Source organism: Choloepus didactylus, chromosome 9 (assembly GCF_015220235.1).
Source record: "Choloepus didactylus isolate mChoDid1 chromosome 9, mChoDid1.pri, whole genome shotgun sequence".
In the NCBI taxonomy this organism is placed as follows: domain Eukaryota; kingdom Metazoa; phylum Chordata; class Mammalia; order Pilosa; family Megalonychidae; genus Choloepus; species Choloepus didactylus.
The window spans coordinates 40,324,437-40,348,524 of NC_051315.1; the positions used below are offsets into that span (position 1 = coordinate 40,324,437).

General features: G+C 33.7%; 1 protein-coding gene across 4 annotated transcripts in view; it reads right to left on the reverse strand.

The window, feature by feature from the left end:
• Positions 1-24,088, reverse strand: part of STAM2 (signal transducing adaptor molecule 2) — a 68,665-nt gene that overhangs the window by 19,083 nt on the left and 25,494 nt on the right. For 3 of the 4 annotated variants that reach the window (XM_037850523.1, XM_037850524.1, XM_037850522.1), the window contains exons 5-12: positions 23,306-23,452; positions 20,975-21,044; positions 20,194-20,380; positions 9,111-9,205; positions 7,075-7,157; positions 6,845-6,932; positions 5,767-5,821; positions 2,248-2,401 (exon numbers count right to left, since the gene is read on the reverse strand). In XM_037850523.1, coding sequence (XP_037706451.1) covers positions 2,248-2,401; positions 5,767-5,821; positions 6,845-6,932; positions 7,075-7,157; positions 9,111-9,205; positions 20,194-20,380; positions 20,975-21,044; positions 23,306-23,452 — 879 coding nt within the window. The remainder of the gene's footprint in view (positions 1-2,247; positions 2,402-5,766; positions 5,822-6,844; positions 6,933-7,074; positions 7,158-9,110; positions 9,206-20,193; positions 20,381-20,974; positions 21,045-23,305; positions 23,453-24,088) is intronic. The other variant, XM_037850525.1, reaches the window with a different exon arrangement.

Sequence of the window (24,088 nt, forward strand, 5' to 3'; positions counted from 1 at the left end):
GTAGGCCCTCACTGATAATATCTCCTTTATTTCCTGCCTTTAAAACAGACAAGACAGAAGTAACGAAGCAGTGGTGGGTAAAGGAGAAGATATACTCCCAGGAAACATTTAAAAGAAAAAAAAAAAAAAAGCCTCCATCTCTTTCAATATTTACAATGTGCCCTCCTTAATTTTCAGGATAACAGCTCGTAAGGGTCTACTATTTGCCTACTATATCTAGCACGTAAAATAATGCACGTTTAACAAATATCATATAGTAACCATCATGGTTCCAATTTTAAATTACATTTTAAAGCAAACACTATTTACATGAAAATTGAGAATGCTAAAAATCCCAAATAAATTCTTTAAGTGCAATCATGTGGCCTCCTTAGCAGACGTGTTATAACCCACTGACAATAGGTTGAGACTATGGTGAAGGGACCGTTTCTGCAATTTTGGGTTCCTCAGTTGCCTTCACAGATACAACTAATGATGTATTACCTCAACTGCATCTAATACAAATATAAGCATACTTTTTTTCCAAATTAAGATTAGGACCTTTTGAACATTTCAAATGTTCTATGAGTCAATAGTACAGACATAAATTATGTGACAAATCAATACAAGGTACCTTAAAAAAAGTTCTGCTCAGCAAAACATAAAGATTACAAATAGTATACAAGTAAACACAAAACTTGAAGCAGGAATGACAACCCTTTCCAAACACACAATGAAGCAAATGTAACATATAATTCTATCATACAATGGTACAGATATTTCCATCTTGTTCCATTTTCAAAGCAGCAGCAAATAACGTCTTTAAAAACAAGTATAACAGACAAATGGATAAACAAAGTATAGTGAAATATATATTATTATTCAGCCATAAAAATAAATGAAGTGCTGATACATGCTAAAACATGGATGAACCTTGAAGATAATCATGTTGGATGAAATAAGGCAGACACAAAAGGACAAATATTGTATAACTTCTCTTACATGAAATACTTAGAATAAGCAAATTCACAGACACAGAAAGTAATTAGAGGTTACCGGGGACTGAGAGGTGGGGAAAAGAGGGAATTATTGTTCAACGGGTATGAGCTTCTGTTTGGAATGATGAAAATGTTCCGGAAATAGATAGTGGTGAAGGTTATACAACTTTGTCAATGTACTTAATGTCACAGAATTGTACAATTAAAAATAATAAAATTTTACCACACAAACACAAAGTTTAAAAACAAACAAACAAAAAAGAAGCAATATTGAATAAACTTGAACTGTCCTTTGCACCCAGAAATCGTTTCTATCCTCATATGTAATGACCTTGTCATCATTTTTAAAAGTTCAGGGCAGAACATATTTGATAAATGCAACTTGTCTGATGTGACAGTTACCATAGTAACTATTCTTTTTTTACTTAACAATTATGTTGTGTCAAGGCATGTAAATTATGCACCCACATTCTACCTTTTTTTTTTTTGGTGTCTCCTTCACACACTTCTTTCCATACCAGTTTCCTTAAATATACATGAGTTTTGCTCATCAAATTCATTCTGAATTCATTTGCTAATTTGCTGAAATTTGAAAAGGCTTCTTGGAATGAGGACAGTGACAAATTTAAGTATTCACTTTAGGTGGCAAGCACAGAAAAGGCACAAAGACTGGAAGATGATGAACAGCAGCTCGTGGATGGCTTACCGAGTCTGACGTTACCTCATAGGTTTGCATGAATTTTTATTTATTTATTTATTTATTTTTATGAATTTTTAATAATTTAAGTCACACATTTAAGAAAAGGAAATATAAAGCACTCTTCTGAAAACAAATGAAGTTCATTAACTAAGCTTTTAAATAATGATGTAAGTTAAATCTTGACAGAAATTTTAAAAGAAATGCTGAATCTTGCTTGTTGAGCAGCAGGAAGAGCATCCATCGCTATCTTAACCTGGAGGATTTTCAATATGCCAGGCACTGTCCTAAACCACTTTATACTTACAACAGAGGCCCTTGAAGAACCAGAACTCCTCTCATATATTTAACATCTTTTCACTCATGTTAAAATGGAACTAAAGTGTATTTATGAAATACTAATATCTAATTTGTTCTGGTGAACATTAATTATTTAGCCAGTTATCTCTTGAAACTATCCAAGATAACTTTTATTCATAGACCCTGTAACTTTTAATATTATCCTTTAAAAATATGTTCTTTTAATTTAAGACTTTTTGAATTTTGAAAAATGTTCTCAAAAAACATGCTCACCTGCATTGGAACCCCAGCTGACGTAGGTGGGTAATGTGCCGGATGATGGAGCTTTGAATAGACTGAATACACTGGTGCTTCATTCACTAATTTGTTATAAAGTTCCAGAGCTTCCAAGACTTTTGCATTCAAATCAGACAATTCAGAGTGCTTCCTGATATAGAAGAAAAGCACTTTAATAAATTCAAGTTTGTAAGTATGTATTCAGCAACATAAATTATTTTTAAATTTAGCACATTTTCTAATACAATTTTCAAAGGTTCTTTTTTTAAAAAACACTGAAAGAATATTCACAAAGGGAAACTGGGAGGAGGGATTATTTAATTCTCATAATAGCGAGGCTGACAGGACTTCAGAATATTAGGGAAAGTTCTTTCCACACCTTATAAAATGTAATCAATTAATAATTTTGGTGCTAGGAAAATTTTGTTTCATGTTATAGGTTTCTGTTGAAAACGCAATTATAATTTCTTAATTTAGGTAAGAATCCAAGCCTTAATTATAGATCTCAGCAGAGGAAAGGAGGAGGGCAAGGCCCAGAGTCTACAGTGAAGTGCAATCTGACTGAAATTAAAAATGTACCCCTCAAAAAATCATGCACATTTTCATTTGTTTATATCCATGAAAGTGTAAACTGAAAGAAAAAGAAATTATTTAAGTAATTACCCTTGAAAATGCAAGTGAAAATAGTGTGTGTGTGTGTATGTGTATGTGTGTGTGTGTGTGTATATATATATGAACTAGCCTCTAACGCTCTTGGGTTTTGAGACAGGAGTCAAACCAGATACCTTATTGTGTAATAACAACAAATCCCAATATAAAAGCATTTTCAAATCTGCCCAGAGCAAATTCTTCAGACTTGGTACAACTGTGGTAAAGAACTCTTGGCAAATGACAAGTTTATAAATTTAAATGGCCACTTTTTATTTGGCTTAAAGCACTGTTTACTAAGGGTGGCTCTTTTCATGTACACTCAATGGACAAGAGGCAGAGGTAGACAGACACAGGGCTACCAAGTAAATGACCTTGTCACTTCCTCTATTAGAATTTATGTCTAAACCTAAAAAAAAAAAAAAAAGTGCTTGTTTCTTCTCTTGTTTCTTGCATGTGTGACTATACAAAGCATTTCAAACTCTATTAAACTCTATTTTCAAAAATACCAGCTACAAACCACACAGGAATTAAAGTCCATGCTAACAGATGTGTGACTAAGAATTAACTTAGGAATCTGGTTCACATAACCCATTATATATTGAAACACTAGAGGGCAATGGAAAGACATGACCACTGTGGTTAAAATCACCTTCAGTGATATGAGACATAAACCCCAAAGCAATAACAAATAGTGCCCAACACTATATTAGAAGAGAGAAAATTAAGCAGAAGGTGGTTCTCTCCCTCAAAGAGTATGCAGTCTATTAGGGAGACAAGTCTAAGAACATGAAGAAAAGCAAATGATAAAAGCATAATAGGCAGGAAACAGATCAACTGGGGCTGTGGTAGACAAGAAGGCTTTATGGAGAAGCTGGAATTAAAGCTGGCACCTGAGGAAGGATGGGTAAAAAAAGCAGAAAAAGAAGACAGTGTGACTAAAGGTCAGGCAAAAAGAATGAGCAGGATACTTTCGGGAAAAACGAAAAGATCAACGTGATCAGGGTGACGGAAAATTATTTTTGAATAGTAGGAGGAAACAGGCCTGGAATACAAAGTCTAGATGATGGATCTCTTTCTAATAAATCTATATAGACTTTTTTGGAGTCAATTTGTATTTTCATCCTACACAATTTCTTAGTGTGATAAATGCTTGTGATGATTTGAAGCTGCATGTACCCCAGAAAAGATCATGTTCTTTTAATCCATTCCTGCAGGTGAAGAGCTATTGTGAGTGGGACCTTTTGATTAGGTTATTTCAGTTGAGGCATGCCCCAGGTGGGTCCTAATCCTCTTACTAGGAGTCCTTTATAAGAAGCTGAGAGAAAAAGACTCACACACAAAAAAAGCACCGAGAAGCTAAGAAATGAAATTCAGAGAAGCACGGAGACAAGCTGAGAGGAAAAAAGTCACAGAAGCTGGGAAAGAAAAGCCAGAGGAGCTCAGAGAGAAAAAGATACAAAAGTTCAGGAAAAAAAGCCAGATGTAGAAGCTCAAAGCAGTGAAACCTGGGAGAAAAGGACCAGCAGATGGCACCATGTGCCTTGACAGCTTTTCTTCAGGAAAAAGGTATTGTCCCACTGATGCCTTGATTTGGAGATTTTCAGTCTTAGAACTATAAACTTGTAAGCTAATAAATCCCCATCGTTAAAAGCCAGTCCATTTCCAGCATACTGCATTTCATCAGCTTTAGCAAACTAAAACAATGCTATAAAATTTAATTCTTTACAAATGACATAGAAGTGAAATGTAAAATTTAATTTTCTGACAGTAGCATTTTTCATAACAGGAGTGACAAACTGATAATGAGCCCTTCAAGGGAAGAAACTATGTTTTCTTTATCTCTGAATGCTCAACATGGTAAACAGTCAATAAAAATTTCCTGAAGAACAGCAAGCATTTTCCAGATTATAAGGTGAATTTAAAGTCAGTGGCCACAGAACAAGGTAAATGCCATATGGCCTATCTAGACACTGAAACTGATAAGAGAATTGGTAACAGTGGAGCTCTCACTCAAAAAATGAACTCATACCAGCTAATGGGCACTCTGATTTTTAGTTCTTCTAACCTTTTCTTTTGAAGATATTCTTTTTTATCAACAATAAGATTATAATGCCATGTCTTCTGCTTTTCTCCACTACATTTCATGACAATAAATAAAAATAATAAAAGGGCTTCTTTTTATTAAAAAGAAAGATAAATAAACACTTGATAGAACACCAAGGTCTTATCCACTGTTTTCCATTCACTATGGATTCTCCCTCCAACTTCAAAGAGAAAGATCTGAGGAATAAGAAAAAGGGGGCAGAACTAAGTTAAAAGGTCAGAACTCAGACATGGTATTCTTTAGTGCTGCTATTTCTAACGAAGACTAAGACTAGGTGGGATGATGAAATTAAGAGGGCAATATAAAGAAATAATAGAAAGAGAAACAAGAGGAGAAGGTATGTTACAGTTAATTTAGCTTCACAAATACCCAGGAAATTTTGTTTGAAATTTTTACAAATACCCCTTCTCAGGGCATAACAAAGTCGGTGCTTGCCTAAGGTCCCAGTTCCCATTCTGAGCTCTAGTCACTTTATTATTCATTACTCATTATCATCTCAATTTTAGCCCAAGTAAGAAAATGAAGATTGGTACTGTAAGAGCAAGAGTCCATGACTGTAGGTATATTGTATTGCCATGAAAAAAAAAATGCTACCAAAATAAAAATTATCACCTTGCTATCAATTTTGTAAGTTCGGGAAACTCAGAAATCATTTCAACAAATTGTACAGTTCCACAAAAACTTCCCCAGTTTAAAATTCTGCCAAAAACAAGTAAACATAAGAAAACTACACTTGTTATTCCTTGCATGAAAAATCTCACCTATCAATCTCTTCAAGTTTTTCATCTATCATTGGACCCATTTGCTGACAGATATCTGTAAATACAAAAATACTTACAAATTAGAAACTTACTCCAATTTAAACCAATTTCAACAATTTTAATGACAGAGCACCAATATGCAACATACACAGTACACAATTAAGTTTATGCTAGAGAAGGCACTACAAAAACCTAATTTTAATAATATTCAGTACCAATATTAATATCATGTGATCATAGGCGAAGTAAAAATTAAAGTTGAAATAGCACCATGTTCCTTGGAACATGAATTCCAAGGAGTTTATAAACTGAGTATATAGACTATGAAATTTGGAATTACCCAAAGTCTTAAAAATAACTAAAAAACTATTATCTAAGTAAAATGAACCTGAGTCACAGTATATAAAATATATAACCACATGTAGATTAGATATGAACAGTTTTCATTATATTTAACCTATTTCAAAAGTAAACACTTGGTGTATTTCCAAATATAAACAGATACAATGAATAGCGCAACATTCTATATTTATAAACAATTTTCTTCTACTAAAAGATATAAAATGATTTATATGTTTACAACAGATTTTTCTCTCCAAAAGACTAAAAAAGGTTAAAAATATTTGTTTTAATTGTTTCACATTTTCTTGGGACTAAAACATATCAGCATGTTCAAATGACTAGCCTACAAAGTTAACATAGGTCATGCATAAATTTAACCTGTAAAATCATGATACAAGAGAATTAAACAGGAAGAAATTTTTCTAACATTTTGACTCAATTAATTTAATGTGCTGTTATTTCTAATTCTGTCCTTTTTTGTACTGCAAATTTCATCAGTCAATTTCATTGGTGGGCTTATAGGAAATACAAAAATTTCCTTCATAAGAAGGATATGCAGGTTTATAATAATACCTTCCAAGTAAAACTTTTATTATTTGATTATACTAACCTGTTTCCCAACAGAGATTTATTTCTAATTCTAGAAGCAAACAAAAGGCATAAGAAACTCAAGACATCATGAATAGCTAAAAATAATTAAATGACATTAAAGTAATCTCTAATATTCACTAAGTACCTTCTAGTTCCAAGAGGTCCTGGGAGTCCGGTTTTGAATCTGTTGGATCTATACTCTGAAGTACCTGCAAGGCTCTATCCATTTTATCCTAAAAGTAATAGGACATTTTAAAAATTCAAATTTTACCTTCAGTGAATATAAAAGCTATTTTTTCCAAGCATTCTCAAGGACATAAAGTACACTTTAAAAATCTAGACAGTTTTAACTATTAAACAAAAGAAAGACTTTACCTCATCTATATAAACAGGTTCAGGCTCTGATTTCTTAATTTCCTCCACAACATCATCAATTACATTCAACTTGTCCACAGCTGCTACGGAAACAAAGTAAACTTTAAGTTCCTTAGCATTTAGTTTGGCATTTTAGTCATTACTTTATAAGTATTTTGTTATGATTACCCGTAAGAAAAAAAAAAGAAGCCCTTTAAATAAACACCACAAATTTAGAGTCAATATTCATATTTCATATGTTCGTTCACTAATGCTACAAATATTTATTTAGCACTTACTATGGGCCAGGCATTGTTCCAGGCACCAGGAATACACCAGTGAATAAAACAGACAAGAATTCCTAACTGCACAGAATTTATATTCTAGAGGACCAAGCGAGCAATATTAATGGAAGCCGTCATTACGTGGTTTCCCTAGAAATGGGGTGTTACCACTGGGGTGAATAACCATACAAGGGAATAAATTATTATCTACTTAGCTAATTTCAGAGATAAATTTATAAATTCCTCTACATTCTTTGCTTGCTATTAAAAAAACTGTATTTCCTATGTAAACAAAAAAAAGTGACTTGACGTTAACCTAACTTTGATAATTGTTAAAAAAAACACAAAACAAAAAAATCTTTCTTAAAGAAAGGTTGAAAAATAATTTACAAGGATATATACCCAGAAAACCATGTACATGTTTACTGAAGTATTGCTATAAAGTACTATATTCTAATACAGTAAATTCTTGGTATAAATAAAATTACAATAAAATTTTACATAACAACTCTATTTTCTGCATTTTTCTGTTTAAGCCTACAACTTCTCTATTAAAAAATTTAAAAAAAATTATACAAGCAAAGGATTTTCATGGCAGCTACTTATTTCAAGTATTTGGGGAGATCACTCTAATAGAATATGGACTAAAGAGCAGAGCTCAGCCTAACATGAGGATATACTGAAAACCCAGAATACGTATTTTTTAATACTGCAGCTCAATCTCTCCAGCTTGTGCCAAGGGGAAATAATGCATATAGTATCCCCTAAACATGGTCTATAAGTTATTAAAAACTGTGTCTCCAATTTTCATATCTCCTACATATCTATATAGACTAGAGGAATAAAAGGTATAAACAGTGGCAAAGCACTTGGTACTCAAAAGAGTATTCATCTCTTTCAACTTCATTTTAACTAAATGTTCCACATACCAAGATGGTACACACAATGAGTAGGGCATACTTTCTAAGATCTTCTAGAAATGGTGAGGATTAGCACTGATATACACCTCTGTGAGTCAGTTTAAGTACTTTCTAAGGACAGACTGGCTGGTGCAAGCAAAGGACTCAGTCCAACACCTGACACACAGTGAGTGCTCAAAAATGTTAGCTGTGACTGTAGTCACTGTCGTCATCAGTATTATTATCAGCTGATCCTTCTCACTCAGCCCCTCCCAGTTCCCTGCCTGCATAACAAACGGAATGCTTTCTCAGGGCGGCTGACAGCAGCTGAGGGGTACCACCTGTGCCTGCAGGGCTGAGCGAAGCTCAGAAGATCTGAATCAGTAATATTAGGGTTTTGATTACTCTGTTATTGTCTCAAGTTCCCAAAGATCAAATCAAGTTGAGGAAAAGTCTAAAATTTAGCAGATCTCCTAATACCCAGCACTCACCAACCAGGCTCTCCCACACCCACACCTTGACACACCATGGTTGTGATGAATAAAAACAATATTATTTGTACTGAACAGACACAAACTGCCTCTTGCACTATATGATTCGATTGATTTAAATATTTATTCAGTCACAAGTTGATTTTATGCCTGATAGTTAACTACATAACTTAACACTCAGAGGACTTAAGATTTGATAAGGGAATTAATACTTGGAATTGACACAGGTAAGTTAAAAACCCCTTAATTTGATAACAAGTAGGTTAACTTGCACTGTTTATAAATAAATGATTTAAAACAAGAGTTAAATGCTAATATACTTTATGTTCAGAACTGAAACATAAAATTCAAGTGTAAATGATTTTAACGAAGATTTAACTTACCTGCCTCAGACTCTATATTTAAATTAGTTGTTACAAAATTAGATGGGAAGAGTCCTATTCCTCTGTGATTTTCTCCTTTCCACCAATTGGCATCACTGAAAATAAAAAGCAGAAATGTCATTTTTTTTCTTTATATTTTAGTACACTAGTGTTAAGAGGAATGAAAATTAAAATTAATTTTAGCTAACTTTGAAAATACTAGTTCACAACCAACTATATTGAATAGTCACACTTCTGAAATTTAACAAAAGATAGAGAAAAGCACAAACAAAAGATACTGATTCTAGGCTCTTAAAAAAATGAAACACTAAAGATAACACTAAAGTCCCCATTAACAATGATCCCAAGTCCCACCCCTACCACACCACCACAAGTCTGTGAAGCCTTCCATCCAACCCATTTTTTATTCTTTTATATATATGTATCTTTTATATATATATATATCTCCAGCTCTACATACAGATAAATATATAGATGTTAATTCTCACACACCTTGTTCAGTTTATATATTTATGCTTTTAGATCCTGTCAATTCCATCACACAAATATGCCATATTTTATTTGTCCATCCTCGTAAAAATGGACATTTAGGTTGTTTCCAGTCTTTCACCACTATAAACACTGGGGTAATGATCATCCTAGATTCTAGAGAATATAAGAAACAGTTTCTCTAGGCTTATTCATGGATATGGACTTGCTGGGCCAGAGGATACAAGCAAGCATTTTCAATTTTACTAGATATTATCAAATGTTCGCTGAAGTGGTTCCCTCCCATAGCAGCGTGAGAAAATGTCAGTTTCCCTCATATGTAATAATTGTCCAATCCAACACTTGACATCAGACAGAAATCAATCATTTTTCATTGTTGTACACATTTGCATTTCCCTAAGCATTCTCTTGTGTTCGCTTGCTGCCATTCAGATTGCCTCTTCTTCCTATCTTTTGTCCATTTTTCTTTTTCCCACTGAGTCATCTGTCTTTTTTCATGAAGTTTTAGGAGTGCTTTACATATTCTAGCTAGCAACTACTTGTTTAAATTATGCAAATACCTTCTTCCAGGCTGTCACTTGTTTTTTTAACATATTTTCATGGTTTCTTTTATTCTATGGTGCTTTTTCCACCCATTTAATCAAATTTAGCAATCTTCGCTTTTATGGCTTAGTTTCTGTTTAGGAAATCTTTCTCCACCCTTGAACTCATAAGTCTATTCTCCTATATACTTTTCTAATAGGTTTAAATTTTCTTTTATAACCCTCTCCCATGTTTGTCATAACTCATCTGGAATTAAATATTTGTGGATGGTATGAAGCTGAATCAAACTTTATTTTATTTTTACCATATAAAGAGCCAGTCATCCGAGGAAATGTACTGAATATTCCATCATTTTGTCTATTGATTTATGACATTCCATCTTTCAAAAAACAAGTTGCTATCTTTTCATGAGTTCACATTTGGATCACATTTTGTTGCAATGACCTATATGTTTGTTTATTACATCTTGCTAATATGCCTTGATGCTTGGCAGAGAAAGTATCCTCTCTAGGTTATTCTTTTATATCTATTGTGCACATTCACATCTCCATATTAATATTAAAACCTGTTTTTCAAATTCTCCAGAAAAAGCCCTGTTAGGATTTAAATTGTAAATGCACTGAATTTAGCAATAAATATGGAAAAATTAACTCTTTACAATATTGGGGTTTCTTCACCATGAACACATCTCTATTTATTCATTTACATTTTTCAATGAATTTACAATTTTCTCCGTAAAGGCCTTACATATCTCTCCCAGAGTTATTTATTCCTCAATCATTCATTATAATCTTTGTTACTGTTGGGAATGGCATTTGTTTTTCTATTATATTTTTTAGTGAGCTGTGTTTTTCAAAGCAAAGCCTACCATTGATTTTTGTACGTAGAGCTGTATCCAACAACTCTGATGAACTCTAAATCAGTTTTAATAGTTTGGCCATTGATTCCTTTGGATTAGGAGAAATTCTCTCTCTCACATACACATTTTTTTTGAATCTGCAGATTTCATTGAGATATATTCAAAAGTATAGACTCAATGTCTCACAGTATCATCACTTAGTTGTGCCATCATCATCACACCCAATTTTAGACCATTTTCATTGCTCCAGTAAGAAAAATATCAGATAGAGACAAAAAAAGAAAACCCAAACCACCCCATATCCCTTAATCCCCCCATTACTGACCCCTAGTATTGGTGTGGTACACCTGTTATTGTTGAAGAAAGAATTTTAAAGTATTATTGTTAACTGTAGTCTGTAGCTTGCAATAGGTAATTTTCCCCCACTCTATTATTAAATCTTTCGTACAAGTGTCACACATTAGTAGTTCATGCAAGAGCTTATTTACATTTGTTGTGTTAATCGGTGACATACATGACTATCAACAACCCCTTCAACAATATTCACCTAAATATGGCACTATTACGTATAATCCCAATAATGAGCTACCATCACCTCTGTCCATTCCAAAACATTTAAGTTCAACCTTGTTAACAATTCTGTACATATTAGGTAACCGCTCCCCCTACTCTAGCTCCTGTATATCTCTAGGTATCCTATATTCTATGTTTTAAGACTCTGAGTTTACCTATTCTAGTTAGTTCATATTAGTGAAATCTTACAGTATGAATTTTTGTGTCTGACTTATTTCACTTAGCATTATGTCTTCAAGGTTCATCTATGTTGTCGCATGCTTCAGGATCTCATTTGTTCTTACTGTGGCATAATATTCCATCCTATGTATAGAACACATTTTGTTTATCCACTCATCTGTTGATAGACACTTGGATTGTTTCCGTCTTTTGGCAATTGTGAATAATGCCGCTATAACAATCAGTGTGCAAATGTCTGTTTGTGTCCCTGCTTTCAGAACTCCTAGGTATATACTGAGTATGGAATTGCTGGTCATAGGGCAACTCAATATTTAGTTTTCTGAGGAATCACCAAACTGTCTTCCACAGCGGCTGTGTCATTTTACATTCCCACCAGCAGTGAAAAATGTTCCTATTTCTCCACATCCTCTCCAAAATTTGTAGTTTCCTGTTTAATAGCAACCATTCTTAGAGGTGTGAGATGATATCTCACTGTAGTTTTGATTTGCATTTTCCTAATAGCTAATGAAGATGAACATCTTTTCATGTGCTTTTTGGCCATTTGTATTTCCTCTCTGGAAAAAAATGTCTATTCATATCTTTTGCCCATTTAATAACTGGGTTGTTTGTCCTTTTATTGTTGAGTTGTAGGATTTCTTTATATTTACTGGATATCAAACCCTTTTCAGATCTATCTATGGTTACCAAATATTCTCTTCCATTGAGATGGCTGCCTCTTCACCTTTTTGACAAAGTCCTTTGAAGCACAGAAGTGTTCAGTCTTGAGGAGTTTCCATTTATCTATTTTTTCTTTCATTGCTTGTGCTTTGAGTGAACAGTCTAAGAAGCTACCTCTTATCACTAGGTCTTGAAGAAATTTTCTTCTAGGAGTGTTACAGCACTGACAAGTATTTTTAAGTTGAACTTTCCATTTTAAAAAAGAAAAGCTGAAGTTAGAGCAAGTTTTATATAAAATCAGAGAACCCAAACTTGTGAAATGGATCTAAGGATTTTATTTGAACTTATCAACAACCATATATGTAGGCTTAGTGGTCCTATAAGACTAAGATCATTTCCCTTTCCAACTACTACTGTAAACTCCTTGATGAAAGATAAAAACAGTAAAAACAACCAAATACCATGTCAAAGAAGAATGACTCCTTCCCAACTCTAACACAGCTATTGCTATATTCCATTCATTGACTACCAGTTGATTCTATGAAATGTTAATGGCTGAAAATATTGTTCAATTTTAAACTCCTAAAGTAAGGTCATTCAGCACTGTCATTTTACACAAATTATTTGACAATTAAGGAAAATTTTAAATGCAGCTTTTATTTTTAGAGCTTCTTATTTTAAAAAAGAGAATACATCACAACTGAGTGAAAAATTATGTAAGTATAAGGGACATAAACTTTATCTTTAACAAATTAGTTATTAAGCTAACATTTACTAAAAACCTACCAAGGAGAGGATAAGTAATTTGAGTGCTGAAGTTATAATGATAACTAAGATACAATTTCTTCCTCAAGAAATTTATAATACAGTGTTAATCAAATTCCCTGACCAACTAAGAGGATGTTACCTTGCTTTATCTTCTAGCAATTGATCTAGTAGGAAAGGCATATGCAAACAAGTAATTACAATATAGTTTGAGAAATGCTATAACATATGTTCAGGGAGCTATAATAGCAGCACAGAGGAGGGATCTCCTAACTCTACTAGGAACTAAAGGCAGAAGAGGATTTGAAGGATTTCTCAGAGGATATAAAATCTGAGGTTAAGTAGGCATTAAACAGGAGGAAAAGGAAATTAGGGCTGTGGGAATAAAAATGACATTTTGCCCTGCTGCTGCTATGGATAAATAAGAAAATTAAACACAAAGAAACAACAACAACAACAACTAAAAAAAACCGCACAATTAGATAAACAAAAAGCTTGTCTAGTTTTAGGTCTCAAAATAAATAAAAAGTTGAGACTTTTATTTAAGCTACTGATCTAACAAAAACAACTTATTTGCTTGCTTTTGCATTAATGATGGCTGCAGATAAGTGATGCCCTCAAGACATGATAATCATGTGAAAAAACTGCTACTTCTATAATGAGCATACAAATAGTACTCCTAAAAACCATGGTAATCTTGTGGGGTTTTATTCCTTTAAATACCTGCTGTATTTTTAAATTTGAGGAGCCAAGCTTTCTAAAGCCTAGAACACCTTGCAAGTAAGGTTCCTTTTATTTCCTAAGTGCTTTTGCCTCCTTTGACAGGGCTGTCCAGGAAGAGAGAACTACATGTATAATACCAGAGAAGTCTAATTAGAATGTGGTATTTATGGAACTGCAAGAATTCCACTTGATTATTTGGAATGGTACATACAGAACAAACAAGGAATGGTAACATAAAACTAAAAATAGAAAATGAAAGGCTCTTTTGGTATACTCTGTTAATAAGAAAGGTGCACCTTTTCTATTATCTCAGGGTTTCTTTAACTGAGGTCTAAGGATAACGTAGTTTTAAGGATTTCAAGTTCTATGTGTGAAGATTTCAATTGTGTTTTCATTTTCACAGCAATTAAAAATGAATATAGAGATTTTCTCAATCATTTGGATGACCTTGTTTTAAACTAATATTGCTGTGTAAATTTAATACTGAAGTTTGCATTTGTGTTAAAATCTTGCCAGTGATAAACAATCATGAAGAATGACAATATTTTACCCATACCATGTTGTTAAACACGTCTGTAATAACTATAAGATTAGGGTGTTCAAAATAGAAAAACAATACAAAGAATCAATGAAACCAAAAATTGGTTCTTTGAAAAGATCATTAAAATTGGCAAACCTTTAGCTAAACTGACAAAGAAAAAAGAAAGACACAAATAACTAAAATCAGAACTGAAATTAAAAAGATAAGAGATTAAGAACAATTGTATACCAACAAATTAGATAATCTAGAGGAAATGAAAAATTCCTAGAAACAAATAAACTATCTAAGAAGACTCAAGAAGAAATAGAAGATCTCAACAGAATAATAACAGGTAAAGAGATTGAATCAGTCATCAAAAACCTCCCAACAAAGACAAGTCCAAGACCAAATGGCTTCACTGGTGAATTCTACCAAATACTTAAAGAAGAATAAACACCAATCCTGCTCAAACTCTTCCAAAAAAAATTGAATAGGAGGGTACAATAATTCATTCATTCTATAAGGACTGTATTACTCCAGACTAATAACCCTTATGAATATAGATGCAAAATTCCTCAATAAAATACTGACAAATTGTATCCAACAGCACATTATAAGGATTATACACTATAACCAAGTGAGATTTTTCCCAGGAATGCAAGGGTGGTTCAATATAAGAAAATCAATTAATGTGATACACATTAACAGAACAAAGGGGGGAAAATGATCATCTCAACTGATGCAGAAAATGCGTTTAAAAAAATCCAGCACCGTATCTTGAAAAAAATTCTCAGAAAACTAGGAATAGAAGGGAACTTCTTCAACATGATAAAGAACATATAAGAAAAATCCACAGCTCACATCACACTTAATGGCAAAAGACTGAAAGACTTTCATCTAAGGTTGGGAATAAGACAAGAAATGCCCAGTTTGACTACTGCAATTCAACATCATAGTGGAAGTTCTAGTCAGAACGATCAGGCAAGAAAAGTAAAAAAAAAAAAAAAAAAAAAAAGCATCCATATTGGAAAGGAGGAAGTAATATTATCTCTCTTTGCAGATGGTATGAACCTACATATAGAAAATCCCAAAGAATCTACAAGAAAGGTACTGGAGTTAAGAAATGGGGTATAAGAGCAACATGCAAAAATTAGCAATGAACAATCCAAAAAGGTAATCAAGAAAGCAACTCCATTTACAATACCATCTGAAATAATAAAATATCTAGGAATTTAACCAAGGATGTAAAGGACTTGTAGATGGAAAAACTATAAAACATTGCTGAAAGAAATTAAAGACCTAAATAAATGGAAAGACATCCGTGTCTGTGGATTGGAAGACTTAACACTGATAGGATATCAATACTAGAGGAAGTGATTTACAGATTTAACACAATCCCTATCAAAATTCTAGCAGCTTTTTTTGCAGAAATGGAAAAGCCAATCCTTACATTTACATGGAATTGTAAGGGGTCCCAAATAGCCAAAAACATCTTGAAAAGAACAAAGTTAGACCCATACTTCCCAATTTCATTACAAAGCAAGAGTAATCAAACTAGTGTGGTACTGGTACAAGACAAGATATATAGATCAACAGAACAGAATTGAAAGTCCAAAAATAAAGTCACAAATCTATGGCCAATTGATTTTTCACAAGGGTGGCAAGTTTTCTCAATGGGGAAAGACTAATCTCTTTAACAAATGATGCTGGGAAAACTGGGTATCCACATGCCAAACAATGGAATTGAACTCAGAATGGATCAACAACCTAAATAAAAGCGCTAAAACCAAAAAACTCTTAAAAGAAAACATAGGGGAAAATCTTCAAGATCTTGTATTTGGCAAAGGATTCCTGGATATGACAAAAAAAAAAATGAGCAATGAAAGAAAAAATAGATAAATTGGACTTCTTCAAAATTAAAACTGTGCAACAAAGGACATTAACAAGAAACTAAAAAGGCAATCTACAAAATATGAAAAATAATTGCAAATCATGTTATCTGACAAGAGTTTAAGTATCTAGACTATATTAAAAAAAACTCTTACAACTCAACAACAGAAAGACAACCCAATTTAAAAATGGGCAAAGGACTTGCATAGGTGTTTTTCCAAAGAAGATATACCAATAGCCAATAAGCACATGAAAAGATGCTCAACATCATTAGGCATTAGAGAAATACAAATCAAAATCACAATGAGATACTACTTCACACTTACTAAGATGTCTATTGTAAAAATAAGTGTTGGCAAGGATGAAGATATAGGAATCCTCCTGAATTGCTTGTGGAAATGTAAAGTGGGACAGTCACTGTAGAAAACAGTTTGGTTGTCCTTCACAAAATTAAACATAAAATTACCAAATGTTCCAGCAATTCCACTCCTAGATATATACCCAAAAGAACTGAAAGCAGGGATTCAAATGTTCCATAAGAGCATTATTCACAATAGGCAAAATCTAAAAATATCTCAAGGGTCTACAGACAGATGAATGAATAAACAAAACACAGTATATACAGGCAATGGAATATTATTCAGCTATTAAAAGAAATCAAGTTCTGATACGTGATACAACATGTATGAGCCTTAGCTCTAAGTGAACAGTGAAACAAGTCAGATGCAAAAGGACAAATATTGTTTGTTTCCACCTAAATGAACTATCTAGAATAAGCAACTTCACAGAATCAGAATAGATTAGATGCCACCAGTCTGGGGAGGGAGATTAGGGAGCTATTGCTTAACAGATACAAAGTTCCCATTTAAGGTGATGAAAAACTTTTGGTATTGGTTGGTGGTGATGGTAGCACAACATTGTAAATGTAACTAATGCCAATGAACTGTACAATTAAAAACAGTTAAAATGGCAAATACTATGTTAAATATATGCAAACACAATAAAAAATATAAATTAAAAAGATTGGGTGGCCTATCATCAAAATGACAGCAACAGACCTACATATTCCATCATAATCATGTTGAATTCTCTTAGTAGTTGCAAAGAAAAAAGTTCTCTTATGGGTCTTAATTATCTAATGAACTTGGGCTTTAATTAGACATCAGGGAAAAAGACTATAGTGTGGCATGTAATATAACCCTTTCCCTGCTGCAGGCCAGCTAATTACAGGTGTATATAAAATGCATGTGAGCCACATAAACACCAAATGATATTAAGGGATATATGCATATGAAGGATTCACAGTAGTTACACAGGAAAAAGTCAGAGAACTGAATTATCACACAGAACAGGGTAGTACAGACCTGCTGAAGTAGCTGCACATTTACTGGTACTATATTTAACCTGTGAGCAGCAATTTATGTCAAAAAATCTATTATGTAAAATTAATGCTCTAGTCAATGTGGTGGTTCCACAAGCAGCTAAGTATGTGGGGGCCATAAGGTCCTGCAACTTCATTATGGGGTATGTATTTGGAAGAACTGAGAGCAGAGACATGAATGGACATTTGCACACTGGTGTTTATGGAGGCAGTATTCATGACTTGCAATGAGTGAAGGTGGCCTAAAGGTACACCGACTGAGGAACAGAATGGTGAACTGCGGTGTATGCGTACAATGGAATATTGAGCAACTACGACAAGGAGTGAAGCTGTGAGACACGCCACAAGGTGAATGGATCCTGTAGACAGCATTTTGAGTGAAGTACACCAGAAACCAAGGCAAACACTAGAATGCCTCACCAATAAGGACTAACTACAATGTGTAAACTCAGAATTGAATCTTAGAGCACAGCCTAACAGGCTTATAATTGTGCCTAAAAGTCTCCCCCTGAGTGCTTCTTTGTTGCTCAGATGTGGTCCTCTCTCTCTAACTAAGCCACCTCAGTGAGTGATCTTGCTGCCCTCCCCCACTACGTGGGACCTGACTCCCAGGGGTGTAAATCTCCTGGCAATGTGGGATATGACTCCCGGGGATGAATCTGGACCCAGCATCATGGGATTGAGAACATCTTCTTGACCAAAAGGGGGGATGTGAAATGAAAGCGAAATAAAGCTTCAGTGGCTGAGAGATTTCAAATGGAGTCAAGAGGTCACTCTGGTAGGCATTCTTATGCACTATATAGATAACACTTTTTAGGTTTTAATATATTGGAATAGCTAGAAGCAAATACCTGAGATTATCAAACTCCAACCCATTAGCCTTGACTCTTGAAGACTACTGTAAAACAATATAGCTTACAAGGGGTGACAGTGTGATTGTGAAAACCTTGTGGATCACACTCTCTTTATCCAGTGTATGGATGGATGAGTAGAAGAATGGGGACAAAGACTGAATGAAAAATACGGTGGGAAGGGGGGGATGATTTGGTGTTCTTTTGTACTTTTATTTCTTATTCTTATTCTGATTCTTTGTGGTGTAAGGAAAAGGGTCAAAAATAGATTGGGGTGATGAAGGCATAACTATATGATGGTACTGTGAACAGTAGATTGTACACCACAGATGACTGATTGTATGGTATATGAATATACCTCAATGAAAAAAAATTTAATGCTCTAAATTTGAGTCTTAGAGCAAAAACTACTCATTTTGTAGTTTTGTTTTTATTTCTCATATGTCTTTAATTTTACAGTTGTATGAGCACATTACAAGTGTATACCTAAGTTTTTATAAATATGCAAAGTATGACTACAGGCAGAAGACTGATATTTCAGACCCTCAGGATTCAAACCCCATACCACCTCCTCATCATTATTTTTTACTCCCTTTCAGGGATCATGTGCTCCACTCCAGATGATTATCTCAGAAAATTATTGTTTTTTAAATGAACACTATCTTGACTGTACAATTCTACCTAAGAGACTTCCTTTCCTATTCTGTTGCTTACAAAATTTTCCCCAACCTGTTAGAATCAATCAAGGTTCACCTCAAATAGAACTCCTTCTTTCCCAGATGTTGGCATCAGGTGTCAATCTGCTCTCCTCTGGACCCTGACAGTACCTCTTTTACAGCATTCACTACACTGCACCTTCCTTACATTATCTGCAGTAATTTTAATTCCCTTACTGTATTTAGGTTTATGAATATGGAACCATGTCCTCATTCATCTTTGTTATTATAAACAGAGCCTATAACATTTTCTCAGTAAATATTTACTGCAGCAAAATAAAACCACTGTGTGTATCTACCCATTTAGAAATATGCTACACTAGTTTATGTCCTTACTAGGTTTATTTATAATGGATACTGAATACATTTGCAACCTCTGTTCATAGCTGCAAGCTGTTAGGTCTCACGCTTGCTAAATCTCATCAACTTCTTTTAAAAGCAAAAATAAGGAACAGAATTAGGTCCAATATGGATAGATCTATTCTCTATTACAATTTTAAATGATATGGAAATTGTGAGGGAGAGTACACCAGTAGATTAAGGATTGGGGAGGAGCCAAACACAGCTTTTGATTGCTTTGACCAACAGTTATATAAGCTTTATTTCTTCCTAAAGTTTTTCTGCCAGTAATTTTGGTATCCTACGATAAAAGCATTCAGATGATTAGTACGTATTTCCCAATTGTGGTCATCAACATCTTTCATCCAAGGTATTAAAGGATACTTTTCAACTAAATTTAACAGAAGAAGAATAAGAAACTCACATTACCTAGTCTAACTAACTTTAATTTTAGCAAAAAAAAAAAAAAAAAAAATTAAGGTATGAAAAGGTTCTATTAAGACTTAACCATACCAAAGTCAAAGAACTGAATATCAAGGACTCTAGACTTACATTTAATAGCTTGAGATATTCTAGAAATAAAGATTTAAAACTCACCTGTCATCCAAAACAATAATAATTTCACCATGTTTAAAGGTAAGTTCGTTGTCCTCAACGGCTTCAAAATCATATAAAGCTCTCACTTTCCTTGCAACTTTATTATTTAACTGAATTTCTGCAGACGGATATAAGGATTTTGTTTCTGTGTGCTGCTGTTTCTGCTCTTGCAATGATAATTCAATAGCTAATTTGAAAAATTAAAATGCAAAAAACCAAGACACCACAATTAATTTTGACTTTATAAAAAGTTTATTAAAAAATACTAGATGATAACACAACTGCTAATGGGAATAAATCAAGTAGATCTTTTATTTGTTCAATTAAAATCTTAAGTTAAGTTTCTTGAGGGGGAGGGGCAGAGAACCATGACATTTTTAAAATAAAATTTTTGCTTATTCCTTTTTATCACAGTCTGTCATATACAGCAGCTATTATTTTTATAGCAAACAGATTGTGACATTATAACATGGGTAGCTTTCCATATAGGACAAACCATGAACATATTTCTGTGCTTGACTCAAAACTTTGGCATTACAGAAAAGGTGAAATGTAACTGCACCAAAGGTAGGATATTAAATACATATATTTGGCAAGAATACTGAATTAAATTCATCTTATACCATGTCATTTATTTTCCTTACTTTTCAGACCCTACTAGTTCTCAGATTTGAGATGGAACTAAAAGTATACCCCATTTTTATTAAGATTTTTATTTCAACAGAATGTTCTGGCAAAAATATACTAAGCAACACTACATTACATGCACTTGGTCATTTACCTTTAGCTATGTCTTCATCTTCTTTGTTTTTGTTTGATGATGAACCATTCTTGGCAGCAGCTGAGACAGTCTGTAAATGTATGATTAAAATGAACTCAACTATCTTTTCAAAGAAAACACAGGCTCTATAATTACTTGTGCATGCTAATTATAAAACGTATTAATAAAACTTATGACTTTAATTTAAAAGTAAAGTTCATGATAATTTTGAATAGTTGTTTTCAAATACTAAAATAAAACATCAGAATTTTCAAATAACATTATAAATTCACAAAGGGCATGAAGTGGCTCTCATTTTGCATAAACTGAAGTATCTGACACAGAACTTGTCATACAGAAAGCACTTAAATATTTGCAGTATGAATAAATATGAATCTTTCCTGATTGCACTTCCTGATTTCAGTGAGGGAAGGCTATACTGCTACAGGGATATAGCTACAAAGAAGTGCTAGCAAGTTATGAAAATCACAGAAGAGAAGAGGAGGGAGGACTGAGACACAAGTACAGTTCTATGAAAACATTTTAAGCCCTCTTTTTCTGTTCGTGGTGGTTGGATGGTAGGGATTCTTCAGGCATTGCAGAAGACTAAGGAAGGTCCTGCTTAAATTTAATGGTACCTATTCTATTAATCATGTAAGACAGAGACGTCGAGGACTGTGAACCATCAACCAGTTCTTTAACAGATTTTTAACAATGATAAGCAGAAAGGACTGAGCAGGAAAATGCTTGCTCTTTATTACTTATGAAGTTTTCTGTCCCCAAACTCTACACTGAACTGTAAGGCCTGGATTTTCTTTTGTTCCTTTATCTCATAGTCCAAAATAGAATACGAAACTCCTCTTAGCCTCTTTTCCCTAGTCCATGTCCTAATATTGGCTCTCAAAGTCTTGCATAGAGGGCAAGAACCACTGACAGTCAAACCCAAGGTACACTGTGTCTCCCACAGACCTAGATTAACAGCTCACTCTGTGACTCATTATCCCTGTCTCCACCTTTGTCTTACTAAAGCTGTCTCCCACAGACCCTACAAATTTCTAGTCCTTCAGTTCTACTCATCTTACATGTGAACCATTCACTATAGGCATATTCACTCTTCCACAAACAAGTCTTGAGTTTTCTCAATTTTGTGTATTTGCTCATATCATTCCTCCCCTGATATGACCTCTTCCCTTCTACTGAAATACATTCAAATCTTAAAATCTTTTATGTGGTTCTCCTTTACCATTCCACTTGGAAGTTCCCTCTCTCCCTTTGGTACTCTAAGATAGATAGTAACTAGTCTTTTATCTCTTATCCCGTATTTGCTACTTATAATTTTAATTTATTTTTCACATGTAGATGGCTATCCTTCAAATTTACTATAAATGTTTTGAACACAGGGACTATCTTACAAATCTATGCCTTTTGCATGACTTTAGGCTTGGAGAGGCATTAAAAAGTGTATGACTGATGCACTTCTTGCAGTTCTTCTGATATTTAAAAGAAATGCATTAACAATTAGAATGTGTACTAAATGTTAGGCACTGTAGTAGGCACATGGGAGTGGAGGTGGGAAATGATAATTAAGACATATCTTGCCTGACTTAAGATAAATATCTTCAAAATAGTATAGGGTACACATCAGTATTGTTAATTGCATTCACAGTTGTGCTACCATCACCATTACCCATTACCAAAACTTTTCCATCACCTCAAACAGAGGCTTTGTTTCAATTAAGCACTGACTATTCTCTACTCCCATCCTGACCCCTAGTACACTGTAGTTTCTGGTCCCATGAATTTGCATATTCAAATTATTTTATATATTTGAGATATTGTGGTTTGAAGCTGTATGCATCCCAGAAAAATATGTTCTTAAAGTTAATCCATTCCTCTGGATGTGAACCCATTGTAAGTAGGACCTTTTGATAAGGCTACTTCAGTTAAGGTGTGATCTACTTCAATGAGGATGAGTCTTAATCCTATCAGGGGAGTCCTTGATAAGAGAATGAAATTCAGACAAAGAGAGAAAGCCATGGAAGCAAGAAGTTGAAATGAAACCTGGAAGAGAAGGAAGAGACCAGAAGACACTGCATGTGCCTTGCCATGTGACGGAATAAACAAGCATCATGGGTAGCCAGCCCCAGATGGAAGAAAGCATCGTCTTGATGATGCCTTGATTTGGACATTTTACCAGCCTCAAAACCATGAACAAATAAATTCCCATTGTTTATCACAACCCAGTTCATGGTATTTGCTTAATAGCCTAAGAAACTAAAATATGAGATACCAAAAAAAAAAAAAAAAAAAAAAAAAAGTATAGGGTTAACTGTGAGTGAATGACTCTCTTACCTGAGAGCCTGCTGGAGGAAAAGTAATTCCTTCTTCTTTCATAGATTTAATAGTTGCAGATATTAGACTAAACTGAGGGTCCTTCTGAAATTCTTCTGACCAGTCCACCATTAAAGATTTCAGTTTTTCACATACCTTAGGATGAGCCTTTTACAGTAAAAAAAAAAGCAAAGAAAAAAGAAAACTGCGGTTAAAATAAGTACTTAAATTATTTAACTAACAAAAATAATCACCATCAAAATTCTCTTTAAATATATGAACATCAACAAAAATCGAGGGTCAATTCCTAGTCTAAGTGAATTCTAAAGCATCATTTCCATGCCCTAAGTGGCAAAAATTACAGAATTTTAGTCTAGTTGATATGAAAAGTTTAATATAATATACAGAATATTAAGAAAACATAGAAGAAATATCTATGAATAAAAAGATTTGATGCATTAAAGTAAGACTTAAAAATTAATGTTCAAAATGGTAACTGTGCAGGAAGCAACTATACCTTAACATGCAAATAGGCATGGGAATGATGCTTTAGAATTTCTTCCCTAAGAAATGAATAATAGTAATCCTGTAATGAAGCTCCCCTCCACCCTGTTCTAAAATTAAGGTCCCTTTGCTTGCCATCATTATCTAATAGGAGTCAGTAAAGAATGGTGGTTAGAGTCTAGACTCTGGAGTCAGAGAAACCTGAATCTGAATCTCGGCTATGTCACATACTTAGCTGCATGACCTTGGACAAGTTACTTAAATTCTCTTCAAACATCAGTTCCTTCATCTGTAAAATAG